The following is a 23,505-nucleotide window of genomic DNA, read 5'->3' on the forward strand; positions in this document are numbered from 1 at the left end:
ACCAGCATTCCCAACAGGCTAACACTGAATATTAATAATCCACATGGTAGCTCTTAAGACAACACTTTACCTGATGATGGGTTTGCAGGACTTGGGAAAGGTGATCTCTCTCACTGGTTTTAAATCCCAGGTGCTCCACAATCTGGAGGATGAAAAATCAGATGTGTAAATAATTCAGTGTGTCATGAAAAAAAAAAAGAAGCACAAAAAATAAACTGGCACTCACCTGACTACACCGTTCTCCAGCCCTCCAGCGATGACGTTGACAGACACGCCCTCCGGCTGGTTGGAGAAGGCCACGGAGCAAATGATCTCTCTGCAGTGGACGTGACCGATGAGGTCGCCGTTCACCGTCCACAGACGTAGGTCGCTGCCTCCGCCCACTGGATGCAAAGAATCAGGAGTCATGACTCACATTAAAAAAAACACACCAGATCAATCTGGAGAAGTCATTGCATAAAAACCTCACCTGAGTCACAAACTGTTGCGATGTCACCTGTGGTCTCGCTGGCAGAAACCGCTGTCACTGGGCTTTTGTGGCCTGTGAGGCTTTGTACGTAACAGAGCCTGAAGAAACACAGAAGAGCTCAGAGACTATACAAATCATTTCATATTAAGATTTCTCATCACACACACACACAACACTCATACACGCTGACCTGTTGAGGTCCCAGAGGATACAGGTGCCATCTTTGCTGACACTGATGAGGATGCTGTAGGGTTTGCAGACAAACAGGCTGGTGACTTCCCCTGTGTGTCCATACAGGTGAACCTGAGATTCCACCTCCATCTCTGATGGCTAAGGACAATTTTAAATATCAGACACATGTGAGAGACCGTATGCTAAACATACACATTTGAATACTTGCAGGGTTCAAATGAATCTCATAACGTTGATGAAGTGTCTTTGTTTTCCAAAAAAACAAAACAAAACAAAAAAAACGCTCCATTTATCGACCTCCAAATGGATTTTCTAAAAAGCACAAAACAATTACTACTTCAACACCCTTCAGCGACACAGAAACAGGAAATCTAGTTGGCTATTGGTGGGGACCGATGAAAGTCTGAAAGCCTCTCTGATGACTGATCTCCCAGACCCCTAATCCCACTTGTGGGTTCGGTGGAAATGTGTTTCAAGGGCAACTGTGATGTGACTAATGAAGCTGAGCGTTTGAGCACGGTGAGGCTCTGTAAAGAGGGGGGGGAGGGAGGGGAGGGGTAATGGGAGGTAGGTGGATTGGGTGTTGATGTGGAGGCGGAAGGTTAGAGGGGGACGTCGTCATGGAAACCCACCGTGGTGCTGGTGAAGCGGTTGCTGTAGGCGGTGATGACTCCACACTTGCTGCCCGTAAATAGCTGGCAACCATCGGGCACCCAGGCGCAGCTGGTCACCTGGAGGAGAGAGAGACAGACGGTCGGACAGAGGAAACGAGAAACCTGACAGCTTTTTGGTCAATCCTCAGTGTCCAGCTGTGACTAGTAATTCCTTTCACTAACAGGTGCAACTTATGTTCACCTGGTGAAGTTGTGAGCACTGAATGAAGTTGATGGGCGGTTCGCTCTGCTTGCTCTTGAGCCTTAATATGTTGTCAGCGTAGCCCCAGCTCAAGATGGCTGACCACTGGATGTCTGTGCTGTGCATGCTCCGCACACCTACAGAGTAGAGAGCATAAAATTAATGGAGTCAGCGGGACACAGTGCAAAACATCCTGTCTATGTGAGTTGACTTGTGAGTGACTGGTGGGTGTCCTACCCTGCTCCTTGCTGTAAATCATCATAAGGCAGAACTTGCGGGACAGCCCGCAGATGGCTCGCGTCGGCAGAGCCAGCAGGGATCCGAACCTCTCCCCGTGAGGCTGGCTGAAGCACACCACTGGGTCCGGAGAGCTGGGCGACCCCACGTACTCGCCCCATTTCAGACCTTTGATCCATGGTAGTGGGCTCTGTGGTAGAGGAAGAGGAAGTTAACAGGTGAGAGGCAGATCATTTCATGGACACTGCATTAAGTCATGTCTTCCTCACTGCACAGCAGGCTGTCAGAGTCCCTGCCACTGCAGTGTAGATTACCGGGCAGGCTATTTCCTTGGTCTGTTCTCTGGTTTCTCTGAAGGCAAGCTGGACCAGGAGACCCATGGCTGCTGGCAGCTCCCCCTCCATCATGAGTTTGGGACCGGCCCTGCAGATGTGAGAGGCGCTGAACAGCTGCCTGGGTGTCTGTCCGTATGTCTTGATCATGGTTTCGAGGGCCCGTCGCTGCACTGGGTCTTCTACAGCTGAGACGTCCATGCCAAAATACGTCTGTGGAAGTTGATATGAAAACTGATGTCAACAACAACAGCTCCCGATATTTACCCAATTATTTCCAATAGACAGGTACTTACAGCCGGGTGGAACACGTTGATGGCCTGGACAGCAGCTTTGCCTTTCTGCTTGAGCCCAAACACCAGGTCGATCCACTGGCACAGTGTCTGAGACACCTGGTCAGACTCCAGTGCTTGCCGGTGGATCAGGATGAACAGGCGTGGGTCGTTGCGAGCCCAGGGTGGCAAATTCACATGATTAACCCTCTCACCATTCTGACGAACCCCGAAATCAAAACCTGAGAAAAAAAAAGTGCTTGTTTTTAAACAGCTGTGAAAAGGTATGCAGCCATATAAGGTAGGTATGAAGGGTAAAGATGTTTAAGAGAGTAAAAATAATCACCCTCTCTGTTGACGAGGAATTCTGGGAGGTAGAAAAACTCTGGGATGAGCTCTTTCACATCAGTCATGGACTCATAGGAGGACAGGCGCCACGTGGTATTCATGGAGTGAAATGTCCGGTCCGGGATATCAAAGCTCTGGTCTGATTAAGGCCAAAGACAATCTAATTACAGATTCGACTCGCTGATTGAAAAGATCCCCTTTCATGACCTTAGACACCACGATTGCTGAATACATTTACGGTCACATAAAAAGATGCCTCGCAGGATCAGAGGAGAGACAGATGAATGAAAGAAACAATTAACAACAGAGGAAGAAATAGAAAAGAGAAGCGGAAGGGAGAGGAGTTGATCAGAGAAAAAAAAGTATAAAGACGAAGTAACCTTTCATGGCTAATACTTGTGACGCAGCATGTGCTGCTCAGTTAGATCTAAGATCAGGATGTTCCAGCATTTGGCACTAAAAGCCTCACCATCAAACAAGATGGAGCTGTCAGTGTAATGTAGACAGGTGGCACTCAGTGCTGCTAAAAGCTTTTTGGAGCTGTATAATAATTATCTGCTGTTAAAAAGCCAAGGATAGTCAGTCAATTAACATTTACATACATACCGTAAGACACAAGCTGGAGACTCCTCCCTGATAAAAAGCTAAGAAACTATTTTTTTTCTCTTGACTTTAAGGTTGTTTTGAGACTCACCCTGGTAGGCGAGGAACATCTTGGTGAAAGGTGGCATTCGGACCAGGAAGTGCAGCACGGTGCCGCTGTTGGAGTAGTGTGAGCCGTAGTGGTAAGGCTGGACTGGAGGCATGGGGTCATCCTCTCGAATGCCCTTCTTGTACTCCTCCTCCAGATACTGCACAGGAAACACAGACACACACACACATGCTGGCGTGTTTTCTTACAGGAACATATACAACACTCAAGTAACATATGCAGAAGATACAACAGATCTTACTCTGTAATTATTCACGTAGCGGTCCTCTTTCTCTTTTGACTGGACTGCGATGGGTTTGCTCAAATTCCTGCACGACAACAAAATGAAAGCGAAGCAGCAATGAACCATGATGTTCACCAGTGACAAATGACAACGATTCTATTATAGATGATTTCCCTGTCATAAGTCTTGACTTCAGAGAGGCCGTATTTGTAATACAGTTCATCAAAAATGGCATAAAGAAGAACAAAGACGGAAAAGAATATCTGAGAGCGGCATACAGTATTTATTGAAAAAAATATTGACATTTATCAAAGACATATTCCTCAGCGCTTTGGTAACTATACAGAAAGCAACAGCTTTTAAGACCTAAGATCTGATGCATTGATGACAGAGAAGATGCAAATTTGCTGTATAGTACTTGTATAGAAACATCACTTAATACATGATAAACCCAAACCTCAAATACCTTCAACCTCCAACACTGACCTGTAGATGTTTGGGTCCTGCAGGTCCACCGTCTCACTGGTGTAATCTCGCAGGATAAAGGGGAACACTGGGTACTGCATGAGGTCATTGAAGGAGCGCCCGGCGTGCTTGTTGAGATGTGTGAGGTACTCAAAGTTAGAGATCTGACCCGAGCCCCACAGCTGTGTGAGCGCTGTGATGTTTCCATGCTCAAGCAGGTTGGGCAGATCGGAGGTCAGGATGTTGTGGTAGACATCGTCACGAAACTACACCCAGAAAAACACAAATTGTCCATTATTAGAGTCAGGACTGAAGTGAAGCATGGAAAACTTGAAAATGTGATCTGAATGCTACAGTTTGATAAATGAAACCATTGTGTCTCTTAATTGTCTTTAGAACTGAAAATGTGCACCCGGTGCCTTAAGGGAGCTGCTAATCCACCTGAAATAATTTCATTAGTCTTGAATTTGAATTAATGTAAAAGCTAAACATGTTTTCACCTTGTCATTTTGTTAGATGGTAAAGGTAAAAATTTAAATATTCTGAGTGCAATTAAATATTCAACTATGATTAAGGCTTAATATTGGTGTCAGCCTTCAAAAATCTGAGGTGAAGGCACCTTGAAAATAGAAAAATCTTTTTGCCTGTTTATCCAGGAAAGGTTTTTATTGAACATGCAGATACTCTGAGGACAACAGATGATCTGTTTGACCTCAATGTGGTCTGTAATACTGCAGCTCCTTTGATTTATCTGCACTGGAAATGTCTTGGAAAGTCAAGTGAAATAACATTATTTTTTCCAACATAGTACAGTTTGGTATCTTATTATCATGACTGATTATCATGATTGATTCCAGGCGCAGAGTCCCATAGATATCAGGGGCAGAATACCAAAGAGGCAATTCAACAATTAACCGTCTTTTTTTTCTCCAAGCTGCATGATTTTCTCTATTCGTACTTTTTTTTTTTCTTTGAGCATTAGCAGGTTCTTTTATTTTTTAATTTTTAATCACAGTCCATCCATGTCATCTGCTGGTTATGCATGATAAGCCAACTGTTTTTTGCTGTAATGAAATGAAACTGCTTGAGTACACATGCTAGCACATCTACGCCATTCATGAGCAATGTCAACATTCATTTCAGCATTTCTTTGCTGAACAGCCAACCTTCCAGTCACAACATGGATTCCTTCACTTTTATTAGACTCACCTTGGTGTTGTCAAAGGCTAACAGCAGGGTTCTGCCGTTGGTGAGGAATATCTCCACAGCGTTGTCTCTTAGCTGCCACCATCGCTTGTGCACCTCTTTGATCTCCTCGTACGTCCAGGAGAAAGAAGGTGCCTCAGTCTCCCCGTGAAGGCTCTGTCCAAACACATAAACACATTCGGACTTGAGAAGCCAGACGGACTCACATAATGCAGTGACGTCCCTCTGTGCAGAGAATAACCAGAAGTCCTCTGCCTTTACCTGGTTGTCATGAGCATCAGCAGCGTTGTCCTCCACAAAGTACATCCCGGACTTTCCTGTGAGACGACATAGGGTGAATGAGATTTGGTGTACTGAGAGAAAGTCAAACAAAAGCTTCCCCCAGTGAATAACTAACAAACACTTGTGTGTGAATGGAGAGCAATATTCTCTAGTGCCTGAGAGAGCACATTCACTCAGATACTCTTTGTGTCTTGTAACCAGCGGAGTATATTATGCATGGAGTAGCTGTGAGCGATGGTCAGTGTCTTACCCAGAAGTAGCTCCCCTGCTGTCTCTCTGGAGGGGGCGACGCTGATACACCGTCTGGTGAACCTAAGGACAAGAGAGACATTTCTCAGACAAGAAGCACAACATCTGTATAAAGCATAGACGCGTCTCAGTGCATCACAAGTCGATTAGACATTTATGTGCCTCTTCAGATCATCCTGGTTTTCTAAGAGGGTTATGATGTTTACTAAAGGTTTACAGGCAGGCAGTACAAAAGGAAGGAAATTATACCTGATGGGCTCGCTGGTGGCTTTGTCTTTAACGGTGGAGGAGAAGGAGGAGTGAGTCTTATCCTCAAACAGGAAGGACAGCGGTGGCTTCACTGTGTCTGAACAAGGCAAACAGGTCAGATTGAGATCACTGGAGCTGTCAAACACACACAGTACCAGACAGAATTTTATCACAATGCTTCAATTACAAGGGTTTATTCACCTTCAGGTTTTTGTCTGTCTTTCAGCAGGTATTTATTGGGGATTGTGAGGTAGCATCTCTGTAACCGTCGTCGCTCCCGGTTTGGCCCTTCAGTGGGATCCAGCTGCCAGGACGTCGGGTAAGATGTCTGGTCATACCAAACCGCACTGAAACAGACCAATAAAGTATAGTCATACACCGTTTATATTCATATCTATACAGAAGAAACCTCATGTGTCCTTGATATTGTTTCAGAGAATTTGGGGGATTTAACAACCTGAGAGAGATTATTTTCTACAGTTTCACATTGTTGTTTTTTGACTCTGGTTATTTTTAGTCAAAATCCTGAAGTCTGACAGTTTTAGACTGGAAACATACATTAAAATAAACTATGGCAAAGGATGTTTAACATCAGTTAGGTAATTTTGTGGGGGGTTAGGGTTAGGGTTAGAATAAAATTTGCCTCAAATAAATATTATTGTTATATTTGTTTCTTAGCAGTTAAATCATCATAGAAAATGTGGAAAAATAAGAATTTTACAGACATTTATGGTGGCTAGTCAAATGTTTTACAGTGTTGGTGAGGTTTACAATGGGGACCTTTGGACTCTTGATATCAAGTTTTCTAAAAGAGAGATCATGTAGAGATTGGTTGTTTTGGAAATTGTACTTTCTTCTATTCATGTGCTACAAATGAGCCTGCATGTCTGAGATTATTTTACTTAAACTGCAATGACCAGAAAATAAGGAGGAAAAAAATAATCATCATTAGTGTAACAATCATCATCATTATAGTAACAATTTCATTATTGTACTCTGTTCCAATGTTGTTTTAAGCCCTTGTGAGAGACATATATCCATGCTCACCGGTCATGCGTGAGTTGCTGCACCAGCTCCTGCCAGTGGCGACTGGCACTTAGGTCAGTCTTGTAGAGGCCCCTGATGTGCTGGATGACTTTCTTTCTTTCCATGCCTTGCCGCAGAGACACATTCTGAGTGATATCAGCTGCAATCTTGGAAATGTCTTTGGACTTTCCATCCAGCCTCTGGATAAGACTGCAGAGGAATAAGAATAATAGAGTGAATAGAAGAATTGAACAAAGACACGATTCTTACCGATATTTTCTTGTACTGTTCATCAATCAAGGAAAAAAAACCTCTACTCACTTCCTCTGAGTGTTGGCCATTTTCTTTTCCCACGCTACTTTGCTTGTTTTCTCCTCTGCTTCATACTTGAATTTTTCCTGTGTGAATAAAATTATACATAAACCCCTTCTTAACATGCATTACCTTAATTTTGAGGATAAGAAGCCTGACAGGGTACACTTAGCCATCACTAATTTTCCACCTGCACAGAAATTTCTCTTTCATACTGCTGAACTGAAAATTCGGTTAGACTAAAAAGGCGTAGAAACTGTGTGGGAAATGAGTGTTTGTCTTTGTAAGACTTGCCTCTTTTATGGCCTTGAGCAAGTCTTGTTTGTGTGGAGCGTTGGGTGGGATGCAGCGATGGCCGCAAAGCTTGAGCGAGGTCATGAATACACCCACAGCATTCTGCTCATCTTTGGTGAGGCTGTCCTTGTGATCATGCAGCATCTCATACAGGTACAGTGACAACTTAGGACCATGCTGAGTGAGAGAGAAAGCATTGATTCAAATATTAATGTGTCTGAACCAAGTCACACACAGCGATGGACAGGAAACAAGCTTTATCCAGCTGGTTGACTTTCAGTGAAGCCCGAGTGAAGGACACAGAGTGAAAGAAATAAGAGTCCTGTGATAATGCAAAGGGGGCTGATGAAGAGCATGGAAACATCTATAAGACTTATGTAAGAGTCAAGACTTGAAAGCTGCTGGGAAACTTAAAAAAGACGAACAAAACGTTCCCGTAGAGCAGCGTTGTAGTTAGTTGTCAATGAAAATATTGAAGTGTAAGGGGACAAACAGACTTTAATGATGCATTTCCTTTGCACTCACCTCTAAACCTGGGCTGAGGCTCTCCTTGAGGATATCCAAATGTCTGGGATCAAACACAAACTCTAGCGCCTCCTTCCTGTCGGCCAAAGGAAGCGCAGGGCTCAGTGTGTGCACCAGCAGGCGGCCGATTTGGACCCGAAAAGTGTCTCGACACGACCATAAGATCCTTCGCCACTGCTGATGCGGGGCTCCTCCTCGACCCGTGCTGCCCTGTGAATCCACAACCACCGACACAAGGTTAGCCGTTACTCAAATTAGCTCTTTTCAGCTAAAAAGAAAATGTAATTTATTTGAGCTAGAAAGAACCACAAAAAGGTCATACCAGGCTGATTTTGATCCCATCCATCATGAGTTTGAGGATGTCTTTCTGAAAGCTTTTCTTGCTAGCAGGCGGCAGGGTGAAGGGAGTGGGTGAGTGCGGGATGGAGGCAGAGCCACTCTCCTCTTGTGTTTGGTCACCTGGATCTGGTGTGAAAAGCTGTTGGTCTGGGGAGTCGGGAATATTCAGCAGGTCAAATAAGTCCTGACTCACATCTGAAACGAGAGACACAAGCAGACAGAAGTAGGATTAGACAGCAAATCCTGTTTGTGCTCATGTAAGATGAAGGAGAAAATAGAGAAGAATGACTAGGTAAGTGGGCAGAGGAACCAACTCTAAAAATAAAAACGAGAAGTGTTTTTCTTTCTTTTTTTTTTTTTTTTACCATGGTAAATGAGTCGGTTGACGGCAAGAACCACAAGCCTCTGCAACCGTTGGACAAACTCCGTCTCACTGGCACGAATGGGGTTTTCCTGGCTCATCCTCCTCTGCATCATCTGGTTGAGCTCATCACTGGCTACAGACCGCATTCGCATCAGGAGAGAGTCAGTCTGGGCCAGGGAGAACCGGCGCCGGCCTACAAGGACAATATGGGTTTGTGTTCAGTTGTGAGAGAACAAATTGGGCGCTGATGATGGTTCGCTGTTTGTAAATATACGCACACATGCTTTATTTCTTTTCAAGTTTAGAGTAAGGTTATGCAAATGTCTCATAAATCATTGAACACGTGGAAGATTATAAAGATTCGCTAATCAAAATGCCATCTGTGCAGAAATGCTTAACACTGATTTAGTTAAGCATTCATACGCAAACATACACCCACACACACAAAAAGGCACCAGTAGCGCACAAGGGTACTGGGCGAATTAACTCCCCGAGGTAAGTAAGGGGGAAAGGGTGAGTTCACTGCAAAAAGGGGAGACATTTCCCATGACAGGGAGAATGTTCTCCGCTGTGGACCGCAGTCCCAGCTACCTGCGTCACAGTGGAGCATGTAGGATGGAGCTCCAGAGGGGGAGGGGAGGGGGGAGTCCTGGGACAGGAAGCTGAAAGGAGGGGACAGGGGGATCTGGCCATAGGAGCAGTAGTGCTGTCTGGGGATGCGGGGGATAATGGAGTCTTTCATGGCAATGGAACCTTCAGATCGGGATGAGGAGAGGATCAATAAACAGACACGTGAGAGTGGAGAAGTGAAATACTTGAATGGCTGTGAGTTTTAACCTCGACACAAAACTGCAGACCAGATTTCTACTATAGCGTCAGTGTGAAACGCTCACCCGCGATGCTCTTGCGCTTCTGATAGATGGCGTGATGTGGAGAGCTCAGTGCATTAACAGAGCTGCTCAATTTCTGAGGTTCCTGATTGGCTGTCGTCTTTATAAACTCGATCGCTGACTGAAGGACACGGAATTGCAAGGCCACTGCCATCTCTAGAAAAAGAAAAAAAACCCATCATAACAAAAATGAATTTTGTTAGAACTTGAAATAATGAGTGACTGACAATGAGTGCAATAATACAGTCGACTATAATTACTAAAATGACAAACAACCAAACATAAAGGGCGCTATGTTCAGGGCCATAATACTGCCTCTGTAATCACAGAATAATTATATCACAAAAAACAGCAAAGAAATATGTGTTAATGGACAAGAGATATTTTTCAGGGAGCAAATTTAGGGGAAAATGAGAGAAAACCATTTAGTGGGAAGATGGAGATGCAAGATATTTCTCAAATGACTTTCCACTCCGCAGTTGAAGATAATGAAGTGACAGCCCCGTTTCTTTCTGCAGCAGAGCTTGACAGCTTGATATCATACAGAACTGTGGAGCATAGTAGATGACATCGCCGATGTATTTTGCATGTGTATTGAATTTCAGAAATCCAGCCCTCACCCTGCGTGCGGCGCATCTTGCTGGTCTGCATGAAACCCAGCAAGGTAATGAGGTCTTCGATGATGCGGAAGTACTGGGACCCTGAAGAGCTGCAGGAGTGGATAGTCACAGCTACTAACAGCTGCTGGATGTCACACACCAGGAGCTTGTAGTCATTCAGGGGAATACTACAGAGGGAGGACACGGAAAACAAGAACATATTAAGCGCAGGAAGTCTTATATATGCAAGATCAATGAACAGTGAGAGGATTAATTATTTCATTCATGGCTCAAAGACTTTAGACAAAACCCATGAACTCATGGAGGTATTTGAATGAATCATCCCCTGTTCTGGCAGCCGTACCCATTCTCCATGCCATTGAGGGTAGAGAGGGTGTTAAAGAGCACGTAGAGCAGCCCGTGGTCTAGCAGGATGTCTGCCAGCTTGGGGCAGGCGTTGAGGAGCTGCAGCAGCATACACAGGATGTTGTGCACCAGGGAGTTCTCATATAGGGAGTTCTCAATAAGACCCAACACTGGGATGATACAGCGCTTTCTGAAGGGTGAGATATTTTCCATTTCCTCCAGATCCAGACTGGAAGGTAACACAGAAAAGAGAAATAAGGGTAGAACATGTATAAATAATGTATTAAAAATGTGTGTGCATCGAATACTGTACATTTATTTTTTATTGCTATATAGATAAACTTTAAACTCTGTAAACTCTATGTATTAAGTGTATTTTTCCTGGACTCACTCTTCCTCCAGGCCCACCGGCCGCCCAAACAGCATCTCCAGGAAGCATTCAAGGAGCCCCTGGCTGCCCTGGTGGATGTACAGCTGGTTGGCCAGCAGTGAGAAGCCATGGTTCTTCAGGAACTTCTCCTTCTGCTCCTTCAGGGCTCTGGTGAAATAGGCATCCAGCAGCTGGGAGAGAGGAGCAGAATAATAGGAGGTCTGTCAGTTCATTCCTGATGCTGTAAATACTCACTAGAGCACCAAAAGCTCTGAAAATGGTCCTCAAATCACTATTTACCCGTCTGAGTCTGAGTAGCGTTTGCTAAAACTACAGCTGTATTTTTTAAAACTGAGCCTTCCATAAAACTCTGATATTATTCTGGTATAACAGTTTCACTCACTGCTCTGTTTGTGAGAAAAGTGCTTGCTAAACGCCAAAGATAAAAACAAAGTTTAAATGTGAATCTTAGGAATAGTAACAATCAGAAACGTCCTTAATTGGGAAGTACTGTGTCATCTAACTGTGTCACAAGTGACTTTCTGACTCTGCCTGCTTTAATGTGACACCTATCAAAGAGGATGCTGAACCAACCTTCATGACACCTTGCTGGATGAGAGGTGACGAGTGGTTGACCAGGACAATGAGGGCCTCCGGCTGGATGAGCTTGTCCATCACCTCCTCAAGCATGAGGTCAGGCAGCAGGAGCAGGACACCCCTCAGAAGATCATAGAGTCCACAGCAGATGAGCACCAGGCAGTCCTCTGTGCTGGACCTGAGACACACAGCTCATATTTTACTGATAAGGCCAAATTCTCCTCTGTTTGGTGAAACCTTCCCTTTCACTTGAATGAGGAAGTGTGTCCAAACTTTTGAATGGTACTGTATATGATATAATTTTAGGTTAAACAGACTGTTTTAACAATATAAATTGAGATTAGTGTAATGTAGGGCAGTGTCAGTGCTGAGATTGTATTCAAACAAGGTATTTTCATAATCAGTTCTGCTAGAATTGAGAAAGCCATTTTTAATATCTTGGCACCTGCAATTTGTTTTTGTATTTACCAAATAAAACACTGTTTTTGTAAAAAATAATTCTGTACACAGCGAGGGAGCGATAACTGGGAGTGAATATTTTGCACAGCAGTGACATAAAACTTTAAAATTAAAGACACTTTTAAAATGATGTATTTTCATTAATTTAACCCAGCCAGTCAGAATATAAAAACACTGAAGCCAGTATTTTTTTCTCAACATTTTCTGCACTGCTTGAAATATATGAACAAATGAAAGCAGATCATTTTTTAATGTATGACAGCCCACATTATTGAAGGTGATAGAAAACAGGACTACAATGAACAAATCTTTTTATTTCCTTTCAGCTTGAAGTCAGCAGCTGGCTTGCACGTACCAAGAAACTGTCATTGTAGTGAAAATTATCTTCAAAGTTGGTTGAGGATTATCAGCATATTCAACTGCTTTAATAGGATTATCCAAATCCAAACACAGGTCCTTCTTTATCAAAACAACCTTGTGGTCAAGGTGTCTTTTTTTTATTTATACCTTTTCAAAGATTTAGCATGGGCTAGCTGAATTAATATTATGATTAGTATTGATACGGAGCATTCAGTTCAAACAATCTGAGAGTATTTTCTTGAATACAAACAACAAACAAGCCTCGTTAAAGAATACTGCGTACCTGTCATTGGACTCAGTCTTGCTGTGTGCCCTCTCGTAGCCAGGAGAGTAGGTGTAGCTCTCCCAGTCTTCCGGCATAGAGCCTCGGTCAACTGCACTGGGCCAGCGCCCGATTGCCAGTGAGCCGTTTGGAGCAGGGAAGGCCAGGCCCAGACTGGCCAGGTTGCTGTGGCTCCTCTGGAAGGACTGGATGCCTTTCAGGCTGTCAGGGCGGCGCGGTGCCTCGTCACTGGCCCAGTCAAACCTGTCCTCAGACTCTGCGACCCCAACGCTGCCTTCTGCCAGGCTGTCCACCTCCGCTGCCTCGTCCCGCTCCTCCTCCACGCTGATGGAAGGGGTGCGTGGAGCTCCTCCCTCACTTACTTCCCTTGAGTCACAAATCGTCTTCGCTGATTCACAACTGCTCAGGAGCTGCTCGTCACCTCCGCCCTTCTTGAGTGTCTCTGTGCTGCCCAGAGCCTGCTGAGTCGTGAGGGAGACCCCGTCACCTTCACCTGCTTCATTTGAGCCACCGTGTCTGAGGCGAGGTGTCAGCAGAGGGGAGGAGTAAGGAGACGGTGCCAGACTAGGCGGGCGTAACGACTGATCATCACCTCCATGTTCAGGGGAAGGAGCGTGGAGATGGCCTAGAAAACACAACAACATGATTCAGCACTTGTAATTTATCGGACTTCATAACTGAACGCTACAGTTTGTAATTACAGGCATTGCACAACAGGAATATAGAAAGATCTGTGGCTGTGCAGAGTCATAACTGTTGATTGACAGAATCATTAATTTAATAGTAGTGAGACAAGAAATAAGTATGATGTGGACGGTAAAATAGATATGATAGAATATGATGTGGATGGTATGAAATAAATTTGGCTCAAGTCAAGATTTATCACAGCCAAATCTATTTTATTTTTATAGTCTTTTCCCAAGTTATAAATGCTTTACAAGAAATAGAAATAATACAATTTGAAAAGCAAGATTATGATGACAAAAGAGGCTAGTAGATGTAAAACTGAGTTGAACAATAAAAGCTTGGATGAAAGATAAAATTGTGAAGTTACAAAGATATAGTGATATAGAATACTGTTAAAAACAATAGATTCAATCTTTTTCAAGCAAAAAGCAGATGAAAATGAGAGGGAGTTTCACAAAAACATATAATGACCTTGTGTTAATGCTTCAGCTTTTTCACAGAGGTAGCGGTGTTTACATTAAGTACTTAAAATAAAACTCTGATGACTAATTCATCACAGAGTGAAAAAGGGCTGATACAGCACTGAACATGCTAAACAAATGTTCCACGATAAGAGGCTCAACACCCAAAAGCACTGCTAATCTTCCTATTTATAATGTCATACCAAGCAACAAACAGGAGCGTTGTATTTAATTATCTTCACTATGCTGGATGCCTGTGAGTGCTTTAAGGTCAGTGTGATATAGTTGGAGCAGCTGTACCTTCGTGGGGCGCGTCGGGGAAGACGGTAGGGGAGAGTGACAGCACAGAGCTGCTGGCAGACTTTCCTCCACTGTTGGAGTGTCGCAGGTACATAATGGACTGCACCTTCTCCTGGTACAGCTTCCCATCTGACAAACAGAGACATCAAAAGAACTCAGTGCATTAAACTAATGGAACTTTGATACAGAGGTGCTGCTTTCAACTGCGGTGCTTCCTCACCTATATGTAGTGAAAAGTAGAAGCTGGATGGAGTGTGGCAGACGTAGGTGTTGGTGGGCGGGTGAACGGCTAGCAGGAAGTTGTAGATCAGTTTGAGCAGGTCCATGTCTGGAGGAGACCCTAATACTTCCTGGATGATTTTGACGAATGACAAACAGACTTCCTGTGGGATGGCAGTCAGATGCTCGTCCCGATGCTCCTTAAGACAAACATAATGCTGTCAGTAATCACCTCTGAAGAGAGAAAGGGTGTTGTGACTTAAGCTTTATGACAGCGGCATACCTGTAACACCTGGCAGGTCAGCAGGAAACGATGCACTACTTCAGCCTTGAGGAACTGACGGATATTGAAGACCTGATAAGGGTGGTGCACCCTGATGAGGATCTCTAAGGCGGCAAGCAGTGTTTCCCACACTCCACACTAACAGAAACAACATGAGCAGTGAATGAAAATGGAAAAGCATCAATTGGTATTTCATCAGAAGCAATGTGGGAATAAACAGCTTGAGATAGTAGGGTTTAGAGACACAAACGATAAACATACAGGACTCATTCTTTTCTGTGATCTGTGTTTATTTTGAATTTTTAAAACTGGGTTAAGAAAACAATAATATAAAAAAATAATAATATATATTATAATATAAAAAAATACCAACTGTTGTTTAACTTCTGTTTACTTAGAAGAACAGCATTCATCTCACTATAATGCCATCTTGCAACAGGAAACTACCGCTTTTGGGTGTGAAAATTAGTTTAAAGTAAGACTATGTAACTTTTGACAACAGTCGACAACGTGACCACAAATAAAACCAACGAGAATGTGAAATTCTGAAAGTAGTATGACAGTAGCACAAGTAGAGAAGAGTCATGACGTCAGTGAGATTACTCTTCTCCGCTTGAGTTTATTGAGCTGCGGTGTTTTACTGTTTATGAATTCATCTTTTCATTCATAAGATGAAGAATGTGGTCTTTCTTCTTTCAGAAGTTACATGATCTCGCTTTTAACCAACTTGCCTCTTTACATTTTTTTTTGGATGAAACCTGATTAAACTATGTGTATAAATTCATTAACATGTCATCATCAGATGATGATCTTGTGGGCTTTCTTCTCTTCATCAGGAATGTTAATAAATTAACAGACCTTGAGAGAAAAAAGAAATGTGCAGATTCAGTGATGCCATTCTCACTTTTACTGTATGGGATCAAATTAGCTGACACTACTTTCATGTATTAGAGTGCCTTCAAGTCTGATGTGCAAACAACACAATAGCAGATCTTGGACAAACAATATTTTAAATTAAGTTAACTAAGAGTTTATTGTCATATAATTTTACTTAATATTTGACCCCATTTGACAAAGAAAATGTCTTTTTCACCGTATTTCTTGTCTCTACATTAGTTTATGATCATTTCACTATTTGGGAACATGACTGCTAGTCTCTTATGAGCTTAATGTATTATATTCTGTTTTGCCATGTCCATCTTTATTAAGTCACCTGTCTTGTTATGTCTTGTTTCACTACTGAAGTATGATTGGTAGTGATATAGATATTTACCTCCGCCTTGGCCCAGATCTTCCAGTCCAACAGGACGTCTGAGAGCAGCCTGATGTCCTGCACCACAGCAATGGACTCAGTGTCCAAACGGAACTGACCATCATCCCCCAGGATTAGGATAGGTCCACTGCAACACCCATCCAGCAGAGTCTAGACAGACACAATGTGGCCACCACATCAAAAACACAGCCATATATTCTACAGTGTTTGTATGATAAGCTCCAGAGTGCTGTCTACTCTAATCCAAAACATACCTCTACATATTGATAATCACTATCTCACTAGAAACAACCTTACACTGCAGAACCCCAGAGAGGAGGAAAATCAATACATTCCCCATGAAATTTTTTGGAGTGCTTATCACTCACTTAAAACCAATGCCATTTCCTTTCTGAGCAGCTGTGTCTGTATTGATCAAAGCCTATCATCTATGACCAGCTTGACTGCAGTGATCATAAATCCTGCAGTCCTTTGGGTCTCTGGTAGACTGAGGAAATAGTAAGAGAGAAGCTCGAAGTCTTGTACAACGTAAGTTACATTATTAATCTACCTGAAAAGGGATCAGCTGTAGTCCAACACCAGGTTAAATTTAGCAGGTTTAAAAGAGTGATACAAAAGAGAGAGATTACTTCTCCATCATACATAGGAAAAGTTTGAGTTAAAAAAATTGTAACAACTGTAACATGGCATGTTACATGTTTATCTAGGAATCATGAATGCTTAATATAACTAATCAGCATATTCTGTGATATAAAATACAGTAAGTGGAAGCCGAAACAACAGCAGTCAGAGGTGCAGTGTGACTCTGCAGGAGCTCAGCGTTTCATCAAGTCAGGCAGAGTCCATTTCAGTGCACAGCCATCACACAGCTCAATTACAGACACATCCAGAGAGTCGAGCAACAGCAGGGTCGGCAACACCAGCTCAGAGAAGCACCAGTGTGTCGGGCTGGATCGGATTAATCGTAAATACAAGTGCCGGTGAATATATTTTACCGCACAGATCAGCAGAGGTTGTGGGAACAGAGGACAGCAAAGAGTTCAAGGTGTGACTCACTTTTAGCATATGATATCCCACAATGCATTTGGACTTGATGAGGACCTGGTGGATCATAGAGTAACCATGGTAACAGTCCATTTCGTGGATGCGATGCTGGTTATACTTGGACAGAGACAGCAGCACCTGCAGGGCTAGAGCCTGGGTCTTCTCACAGTCACTCAGCTCCACCGTCTGGACGCCGCAGACACCGAGATGAGGGACAGAGAACAAAGAAGCTGAGCCTAATGTATGTATTTGATCAGTTATGTGTTTCTTCCTTTTCATGACATAATTTCACACTGTTCCTGCTAAAGTAACTGTTTTCTCACAGAAGCACAAATGAGCCTAATCTCAAGCTTTGTCTTTAAAGTGACATGAAGCTACAATCTCTGTTGGCAACACTGATAAACTTTCCATTTTAGGATGTAACAGACATAATCAATTTGGTTACCTTTTTAAAACTGTATGAGTAACTTAGTTAATTACAAAGTTCAAACACAAAAAAAGAGATAATTCATTTAAAATACAGCTTTGTCATTTGGACTTAAAAATGCATTTTCTTCCTGTTTTTTTGCAGCACCTTCAGAAATATTCAGTGTATAGACTAGGTGTAGAAATTTCTTTGACATTCTATGACATTTGATATGTGTCAGTGATTTTAAAATTAAAAACTCTTCTCAATTTATGCTGATTGTTGGCTTTAAAAAAAAAGTTGCAAAGGAGTAACGATGTTGTCTCTTTACTACAGTTGGACTTGCTGTGAATTGTCTGACAAGCAGAAACTAACACAATCAATACAGTGCAGGTGAGTATGATACACATTATCCATAACCCCCACTTTCCAAGTGTGAAATACATCAACATTCCAGAAATATCATGACAAGTGGGAACCATCACCCCTAATGCCAATGCTCCATTAACAATATTGATCATCCTACCTGCGCAAAGAGGAAGACAAAATTTCCCGTCCCTCCGATCTTGTGCAGGACGCTCTGCAGGCCTTGGGTTTCAGTGGGGAGCAGAGCTCTGAGAGCGTTGGGCTCCAGAGAAACACTCTGCACCTCTTTGGAGCTGAAGGGCCGCTGGGTAACCACCGTCTTAGCCTGGCCCTTCAGTCTGATTACAGGCTCATAGATAGTATAGAGTCTGGGACTGCTGGGAGCATACACGACTGCCAAGCTTTCCTGTGCGGCAACACAAAATACGCAATTATTGTTTTCAGGAAGAACTGTCACAGTGAATATAGTTTATTAGGTATTTAGTAGATCTAGTAGTAACAATGACATTCAATTAGACTTGAGCTAGGAGCCCAGCTTGCCCAGAGCTACAATTTCCAGCATGGATTTAGATCTGCGTTAGAGCCGGTTAGAGTATAAGAAAAGTTACCAAGATGTGAAGAGGAAATCAGTCATTCTTCCTTTTATATGAACAGAGCTATTATCAACAAATCCATTAGCATTTAATGGGAGAAAATCTGTTTTCAGTCTCACAGAAATAGCTGCAGCTTAAATGTAATAGCTTTTTCCATTGTAGAAAAATGACTTCCTACCGTGCAGTATCATTAATGACAACTAATTGGAACAGTACATTACTCATACACCATGAAATGAAACAATAAATGAGACATAGGAGGGATTTGCTATGCTAACAGAGCACTTGAATCACACAGTACAAGCACAGGGTTCAACAGCAGTGTGAGTCTTAATTTTGACACAACTGACATACAGAATTTGGATCCCGGCTCAAACAATAGTGACGATACGCATTTATTTGTCTACTTTATATTTAAGTGCATGTGTTGTGATGTGCGTGTTCGTAATGCCTCACAAAAACTTACAACCAAAGCTGTAGTGTCCACATCCTTGCTCTTCATCAGAAGCTCTCTCACATGCTCACAATTCAGCCCTTCTTCAGTGACAAACTTGGAGAATGTCCCACTGGGCTTGCCATACTTGCAGGGCATGATCGATGTAAGGTCAGGCCCACTGCTGTACAGGAAGAGGGCCTCCTCAGATCCTATTCTGGATCCTGAAATATGGAGGCAAACATTTAGAATTGAAATAACTGTTCTAATGAGAAATGTTTTCTAGCATGTTGATAATAATTTTCTCCATTTCCCAGAGAAGTGGCGAGGTCTTTCCTCCAAGAGGAAATCCATGGTGCACCTTGATGTTTTATTTCTTATTTTCATGAAACTCTAGCGAATCTGAATCTGACAGTTCTTCTTTTCCAATAATAAACTGTTACCCTCGCTAAATTCCAAAGACAGCGGAGAGGCTAAACCTTGTCTAAAGACATCAGCTGGACTCACAGGTCGAGATCGCCTCGATGCAAGCCATTCACAGCCAATTAGAGGCAACAAGAGAAGTATTCAGTAAGCCTCCCGAGAGAATGCTGAGAATCTACAGCACGCCAGACATCACACCAGCAACAGATTTTACAGCCAGAAGACTAGACGTGCTTTTAAAATACGACTGCACCACAAAGCATTCATATCTGTACTGTTTATTTTGTTTATCAGACAGAAAGCAGTAATGAGTTTACCACCAGGGAGCAGCACTGAGGTCAAACAGATGTTTATAGTTATGTAAAGTATTAAAACAGATTGCACGTATGCGTGTTGAATAAGACGATGAATGACCGACTGGGATTAAGTGTGAAAGAGCTTGTGGAAGTATGATGACGGGGGTCTTACCATTGAAGAGAAGCACAGTGCCCATGTTCCAGCGTCCACCCTGCTTCATCAGCTCCTCGGAAGATGACATACAGTTGCCCAACATGCAGAAGGTCTTGTTGCTGTCAGATGATAAACTGGACTTTCTGGGTAAGGTGTAGTCCAAAGAAACCTCGCATTTCCTGAAACAGAGAGCAGGTTAAGTTAATGTTAACTGGTTTACCAGATTTAAAAACCAACAGCCAGATTCTTATTCTTGCTATTACACATTTTCCTCACCTGATGCCACACACCCAGACAACCACGCGGCCATGGATGTTCTTCTTGCCCTCTGGCTGCTGGGTGTAAGTGAGGCCGAGGTGCTGCCATTGGCCCGGCCTGAGCAGCCCCCCACCAGACTCTGCCTGCGCCAACAGCCCTGCTTTTATCTCATCGTTTGGGTCTATACAAATCCTGAGGGAACAGTGCATTTGAATATTTCAGGATCCATAAACTATGAACACTTTAGAAAGTAGTAACCTATTGCGCATACACATCTTTGAAACTGCAGTCTGTTCCGGCGCTCACCTGAATGTGAGAGATCCCATAGAGAAGTCCGCCCACACTTGCAACATCAATGCCTTGGAGCCCATGGATAGAATATGAATGAGACCCTCCTCTACTAATCTCGTCCCAGCCTGAGAGGAGCCATGGTGGGACTCAGCTGTAGGAGGGTTTCTCTCTTCTGGAAAACAGTGATGAAAGAATCTCAAAACCATTTGATGTTCATGGACTAGGCATTGGGAAAAGGATCTATTTCTCACCTTTGTCTGTGTCCCCGTCCTTCTCTTCTTGTTCTGCCACCCTCAGCCACATAGAGGCACTGAAGCCGCTGGCCATGTGGGGCCAGCAGTTCTGCCCTACCAGGGGCAAGTGGAGGGGAGCGATATGCCAAGGAGAGGAACGGAGGTGGCTCGGTCTGAACTCGGTATCCCCATCCCTGCGCCCAGGAGACAGTTTGCCCTTCCAGAGCAAACCAACACTTTTCCCTCCGGCAGCACCGTTCTGTCTGGAACCAGGGGACACCCCTCCTGGCATTGAAGCCCCGAGGATTATTGGAAATGTCAGCAAGTGAAGAGGTTCTATATTCATGTTGGCTTCGACAATTTGCAGGATGCCGTTCAGTAAAATCTCCTGGCAGGTAACAAGTAAACAGGACAAAAAAGAGAGGGAAAACATTCCCTGTGAATATTTACAACTTTTCAATTATGACCCTACATTAGATAAAATAAAGAAAAATCTATTTGTAGAGATAATACTAAGCAGTTTAATTGCTGTAACAGTGTGATCCATCTAAAACAGCTAAACATCAAACCTGCTGTAACCTTGTGCGTCTTGATAATGCAGAGAGAGAGACATGTCATACATTTGAAGACAAATAGAATTTCTAAACAAATAGAAATCCTTGGTAGCAGTGCAAATAGAGCAAAACATCATATGTGACAACTGCAGCCACTGTTGTGTCTCATTTTCATAGACGGGAAGCACAGGTCACATGTCATTATGTTCGCATGGTTAAAAATAAACTCTCTCTCTTCCCTTTTAGAAACCTATTTCTTGGAAACAGATTATTAATGATGTCTGCTGCCCGATTCCAATTAAACACAGACCTGTAATAACAAGTTGCAGCATGACATCTGTTGTGCACACATGGGTGTTAATTGTATATAGAATGAAGTGGGCCCGGGGGAGCATTATGTGTTGATGCGTTTTAAATAACCAAGACGTGAGAGGAGAGTGTGACAGGAAGATGTATTACAAAAAAACACTTGTTCCTACTGAAAAATGTACTGTGCAGATGCTGTGAGCATAGCCTATCAGTGTCAACACCCTGAACGTAAGCTAACAAAGCATTGTTGAGTGACTGATAGGGTTTACTATTTACAATAGGTGGGGTCTTCTCCAGGAAGAGGCGAATCAATAGAGCCAGTTCCTCCGCTGTGATTCGCTGGCTCACCATGGCAACCAGCAGCTCCACTAGCACAGTCTGGCAATCTGAATGTAGACCAATGAAGAGCAGATTACGTAAACAGTTTTGTTAGGCATGCACCAGAACACCACAGGCAAAAACACACAACAGCATCACTTGCTGCTTCGCTCTGGTTATACAGAAAAACAACTCATAGAACATCAGATACAAGTGTATAACAAATACATCAAATCCTACAGTCATGCAAATCTAAAACGTAGAGTTTGAAGATTTTAATTCTTGACTCTCAAGATTAATTCATATTATTAGAATGATTAAAATTGTTCATATGGTGTTATACGGTTCATGTGGTGTTTGAACCCTGAGGACTCAGTTGAAATGTCAGTAGCAAGAAAAAAAATCGTGTACTCAATGTTTTCCACAGATGTCACACATAAAAAAAATATCCTACAGTGTCAGATAAACAAATAACAAACCTTTAAAAGAAGGGTCTGTTTGACTGAGGATGTTGTGAAAGCCAGACAGGATGGTTTTGACTCCTCCCTGTGAAGACCAGAACAAGGGGTCAGTCATATTTTTCAGAGCACAGTTGGGGAGAAAAAAGTAAGACAAATAAGTGAGGCAGTTAAGAATTAGAGTAGTGCAAAGAGAAAGAAGTGGTCAGTCTGACCTGGTCGTAGAGCAAGGAAGCGTTGCGGCTGTTGGCGTGGACTGCACCAAGCAGGCTGTGAAACACATGACTCAGAACCTCCAGGTCTGGGGAGCCAGTGGCGAGCAGCTGCAACTCCATTGTGCAGATCTCCGGGAACAGCAACACGCCACGCCTGGGCCCGTCCGCCACCGCCGCAAACTCACGCAGCACAGCGGACTCCACCTTCACTCCTTAAAGAACAACCACAGACACCAGTGCAAGATCAGAGACACAGTAAATACACTTGCACACAGACATGGAGAGATGACACAGAAACACACACACACACACACACACACACACACACACACACACGGGCATGGGCGTGTTGTTTAAACAGCTTCATGATCCACAGGCATCTCCTCCTTCAGCTCCGACCTCCCATCTTGGAGGCAGCTCGTAAAAATGAATTAGCCTCAGCCCACTGCTCAGCCTCAGAGCAGCATGGGAGTCCCCTCATGATTTACAGGAGAGCAGCCCAGCAGGCTCTCACGCGGCTTCTGGGACCTCCTTTTATTAATGAAGCTGGCTCTCTCTCCCTATGCACAGCTACAGTTTGCCTCCGCAATCACACATCCAAGTACATTTTACGCTCAATAAATATAAACTAAAAGGCGTATACAAACCGCCGTCCCTGTGGTAAATTTAGATGTTTGTATTTGGCCTGAGGTTAAATTCTGGTGAATGTAGTTAAGAGCCTTGGAGATGTAGCCTTCAGGAAAACATGGACGTAATGGGTAAGATGTCAAGCATATTATTCTGAGAAGACATCTTGATTTGATTGTGTGCTGCTATTGGGGAGGTTATCGGAGGCAGAAATAAATTCGAGCAAAGAGAGGACATTCAAGGGGATGTCGAAAGAGCAAATGGCACACCTGACTGTTAGAAGATGACACCTGTCAATCAAGTAACATATCACCAAACATACTTACATTAAAGCTTTAATATTACTTAATGGAACAATGATTCTCAGGATTATTACTGAATCAAATTGGAGAAAGTGAAATCAGCATTCCAAAAAAAGACATTTTGGGA

At 43.2% G+C, this 23,505-nt stretch overlaps 1 protein-coding gene across 13 annotated transcripts in view; it reads right to left on the bottom strand.

Annotated features, from left to right (window-relative positions):
- Positions 1–23,505, bottom strand: part of lyst (lysosomal trafficking regulator) — a 61,817-nt gene that overhangs the window by 2,487 nt on the left and 35,825 nt on the right. For 10 of the 13 annotated variants that reach the window (XM_042432885.1, XM_042432884.1, XM_042432882.1 and 7 more), the window contains 45 exons: positions 22,450–22,661; positions 22,256–22,322; positions 21,735–21,844; positions 20,614–20,983; positions 20,378–20,534; positions 20,090–20,263; positions 19,832–19,992; positions 18,974–19,164; positions 18,075–18,320; positions 17,155–17,328; positions 16,099–16,248; positions 14,826–14,963; positions 14,544–14,742; positions 14,324–14,452; positions 12,876–13,500; positions 11,771–11,951; positions 11,198–11,367; positions 10,805–11,035; positions 10,462–10,628; positions 9,845–9,997; positions 9,543–9,704; positions 8,953–9,144; positions 8,571–8,782; positions 8,249–8,458; positions 7,724–7,900; positions 7,439–7,515; positions 7,139–7,327; positions 6,293–6,438; positions 6,092–6,188; positions 5,844–5,905; positions 5,573–5,628; positions 5,315–5,467; positions 4,127–4,371; positions 3,659–3,725; positions 3,400–3,556; positions 2,704–2,844; positions 2,382–2,599; positions 2,068–2,298; positions 1,754–1,943; positions 1,517–1,653; positions 1,294–1,392; positions 660–799; positions 470–567; positions 227–383; positions 71–142 (listed from right to left, as the gene is read on the bottom strand). In XM_042432885.1, the coding sequence (XP_042288819.1) occupies positions 71–142; positions 227–383; positions 470–567; positions 660–799; positions 1,294–1,392; positions 1,517–1,653; positions 1,754–1,943; positions 2,068–2,298; positions 2,382–2,599; positions 2,704–2,844; positions 3,400–3,556; positions 3,659–3,725; positions 4,127–4,371; positions 5,315–5,467; positions 5,573–5,628; positions 5,844–5,905; positions 6,092–6,188; positions 6,293–6,438; positions 7,139–7,327; positions 7,439–7,515; positions 7,724–7,900; positions 8,249–8,458; positions 8,571–8,782; positions 8,953–9,144; positions 9,543–9,704; positions 9,845–9,997; positions 10,462–10,628; positions 10,805–11,035; positions 11,198–11,367; positions 11,771–11,951; positions 12,876–13,500; positions 14,324–14,452; positions 14,544–14,742; positions 14,826–14,963; positions 16,099–16,248; positions 17,155–17,328; positions 18,075–18,320; positions 18,974–19,164; positions 19,832–19,992; positions 20,090–20,263; positions 20,378–20,534; positions 20,614–20,983; positions 21,735–21,844; positions 22,256–22,322; positions 22,450–22,661 (7,690 nt within the window). The remainder of the gene's footprint in view (positions 1–70; positions 143–226; positions 384–469; positions 568–659; positions 800–1,293; positions 1,393–1,516; positions 1,654–1,753; positions 1,944–2,067; positions 2,299–2,381; positions 2,600–2,703; positions 2,845–3,399; positions 3,557–3,658; positions 3,726–4,126; positions 4,372–5,314; positions 5,468–5,572; positions 5,629–5,843; positions 5,906–6,091; positions 6,189–6,292; positions 6,439–7,138; positions 7,328–7,438; positions 7,516–7,723; positions 7,901–8,248; positions 8,459–8,570; positions 8,783–8,952; positions 9,145–9,542; positions 9,705–9,844; positions 9,998–10,461; positions 10,629–10,804; positions 11,036–11,197; positions 11,368–11,770; positions 11,952–12,875; positions 13,501–14,323; positions 14,453–14,543; positions 14,743–14,825; positions 14,964–16,098; positions 16,249–17,154; positions 17,329–18,074; positions 18,321–18,973; positions 19,165–19,831; positions 19,993–20,089; positions 20,264–20,377; positions 20,535–20,613; positions 20,984–21,734; positions 21,845–22,255; positions 22,323–22,449; positions 22,662–23,505) is intronic. The other 3 variants (XM_042432891.1, XM_042432886.1, XM_042432883.1) reach the window with 2 other exon arrangements.

Source organism: Thunnus maccoyii, chromosome 14, assembly GCF_910596095.1.
Source record: "Thunnus maccoyii chromosome 14, fThuMac1.1, whole genome shotgun sequence".
NCBI classification, from domain to species: Eukaryota; Metazoa; Chordata; class Actinopteri; order Scombriformes; family Scombridae; genus Thunnus; species Thunnus maccoyii.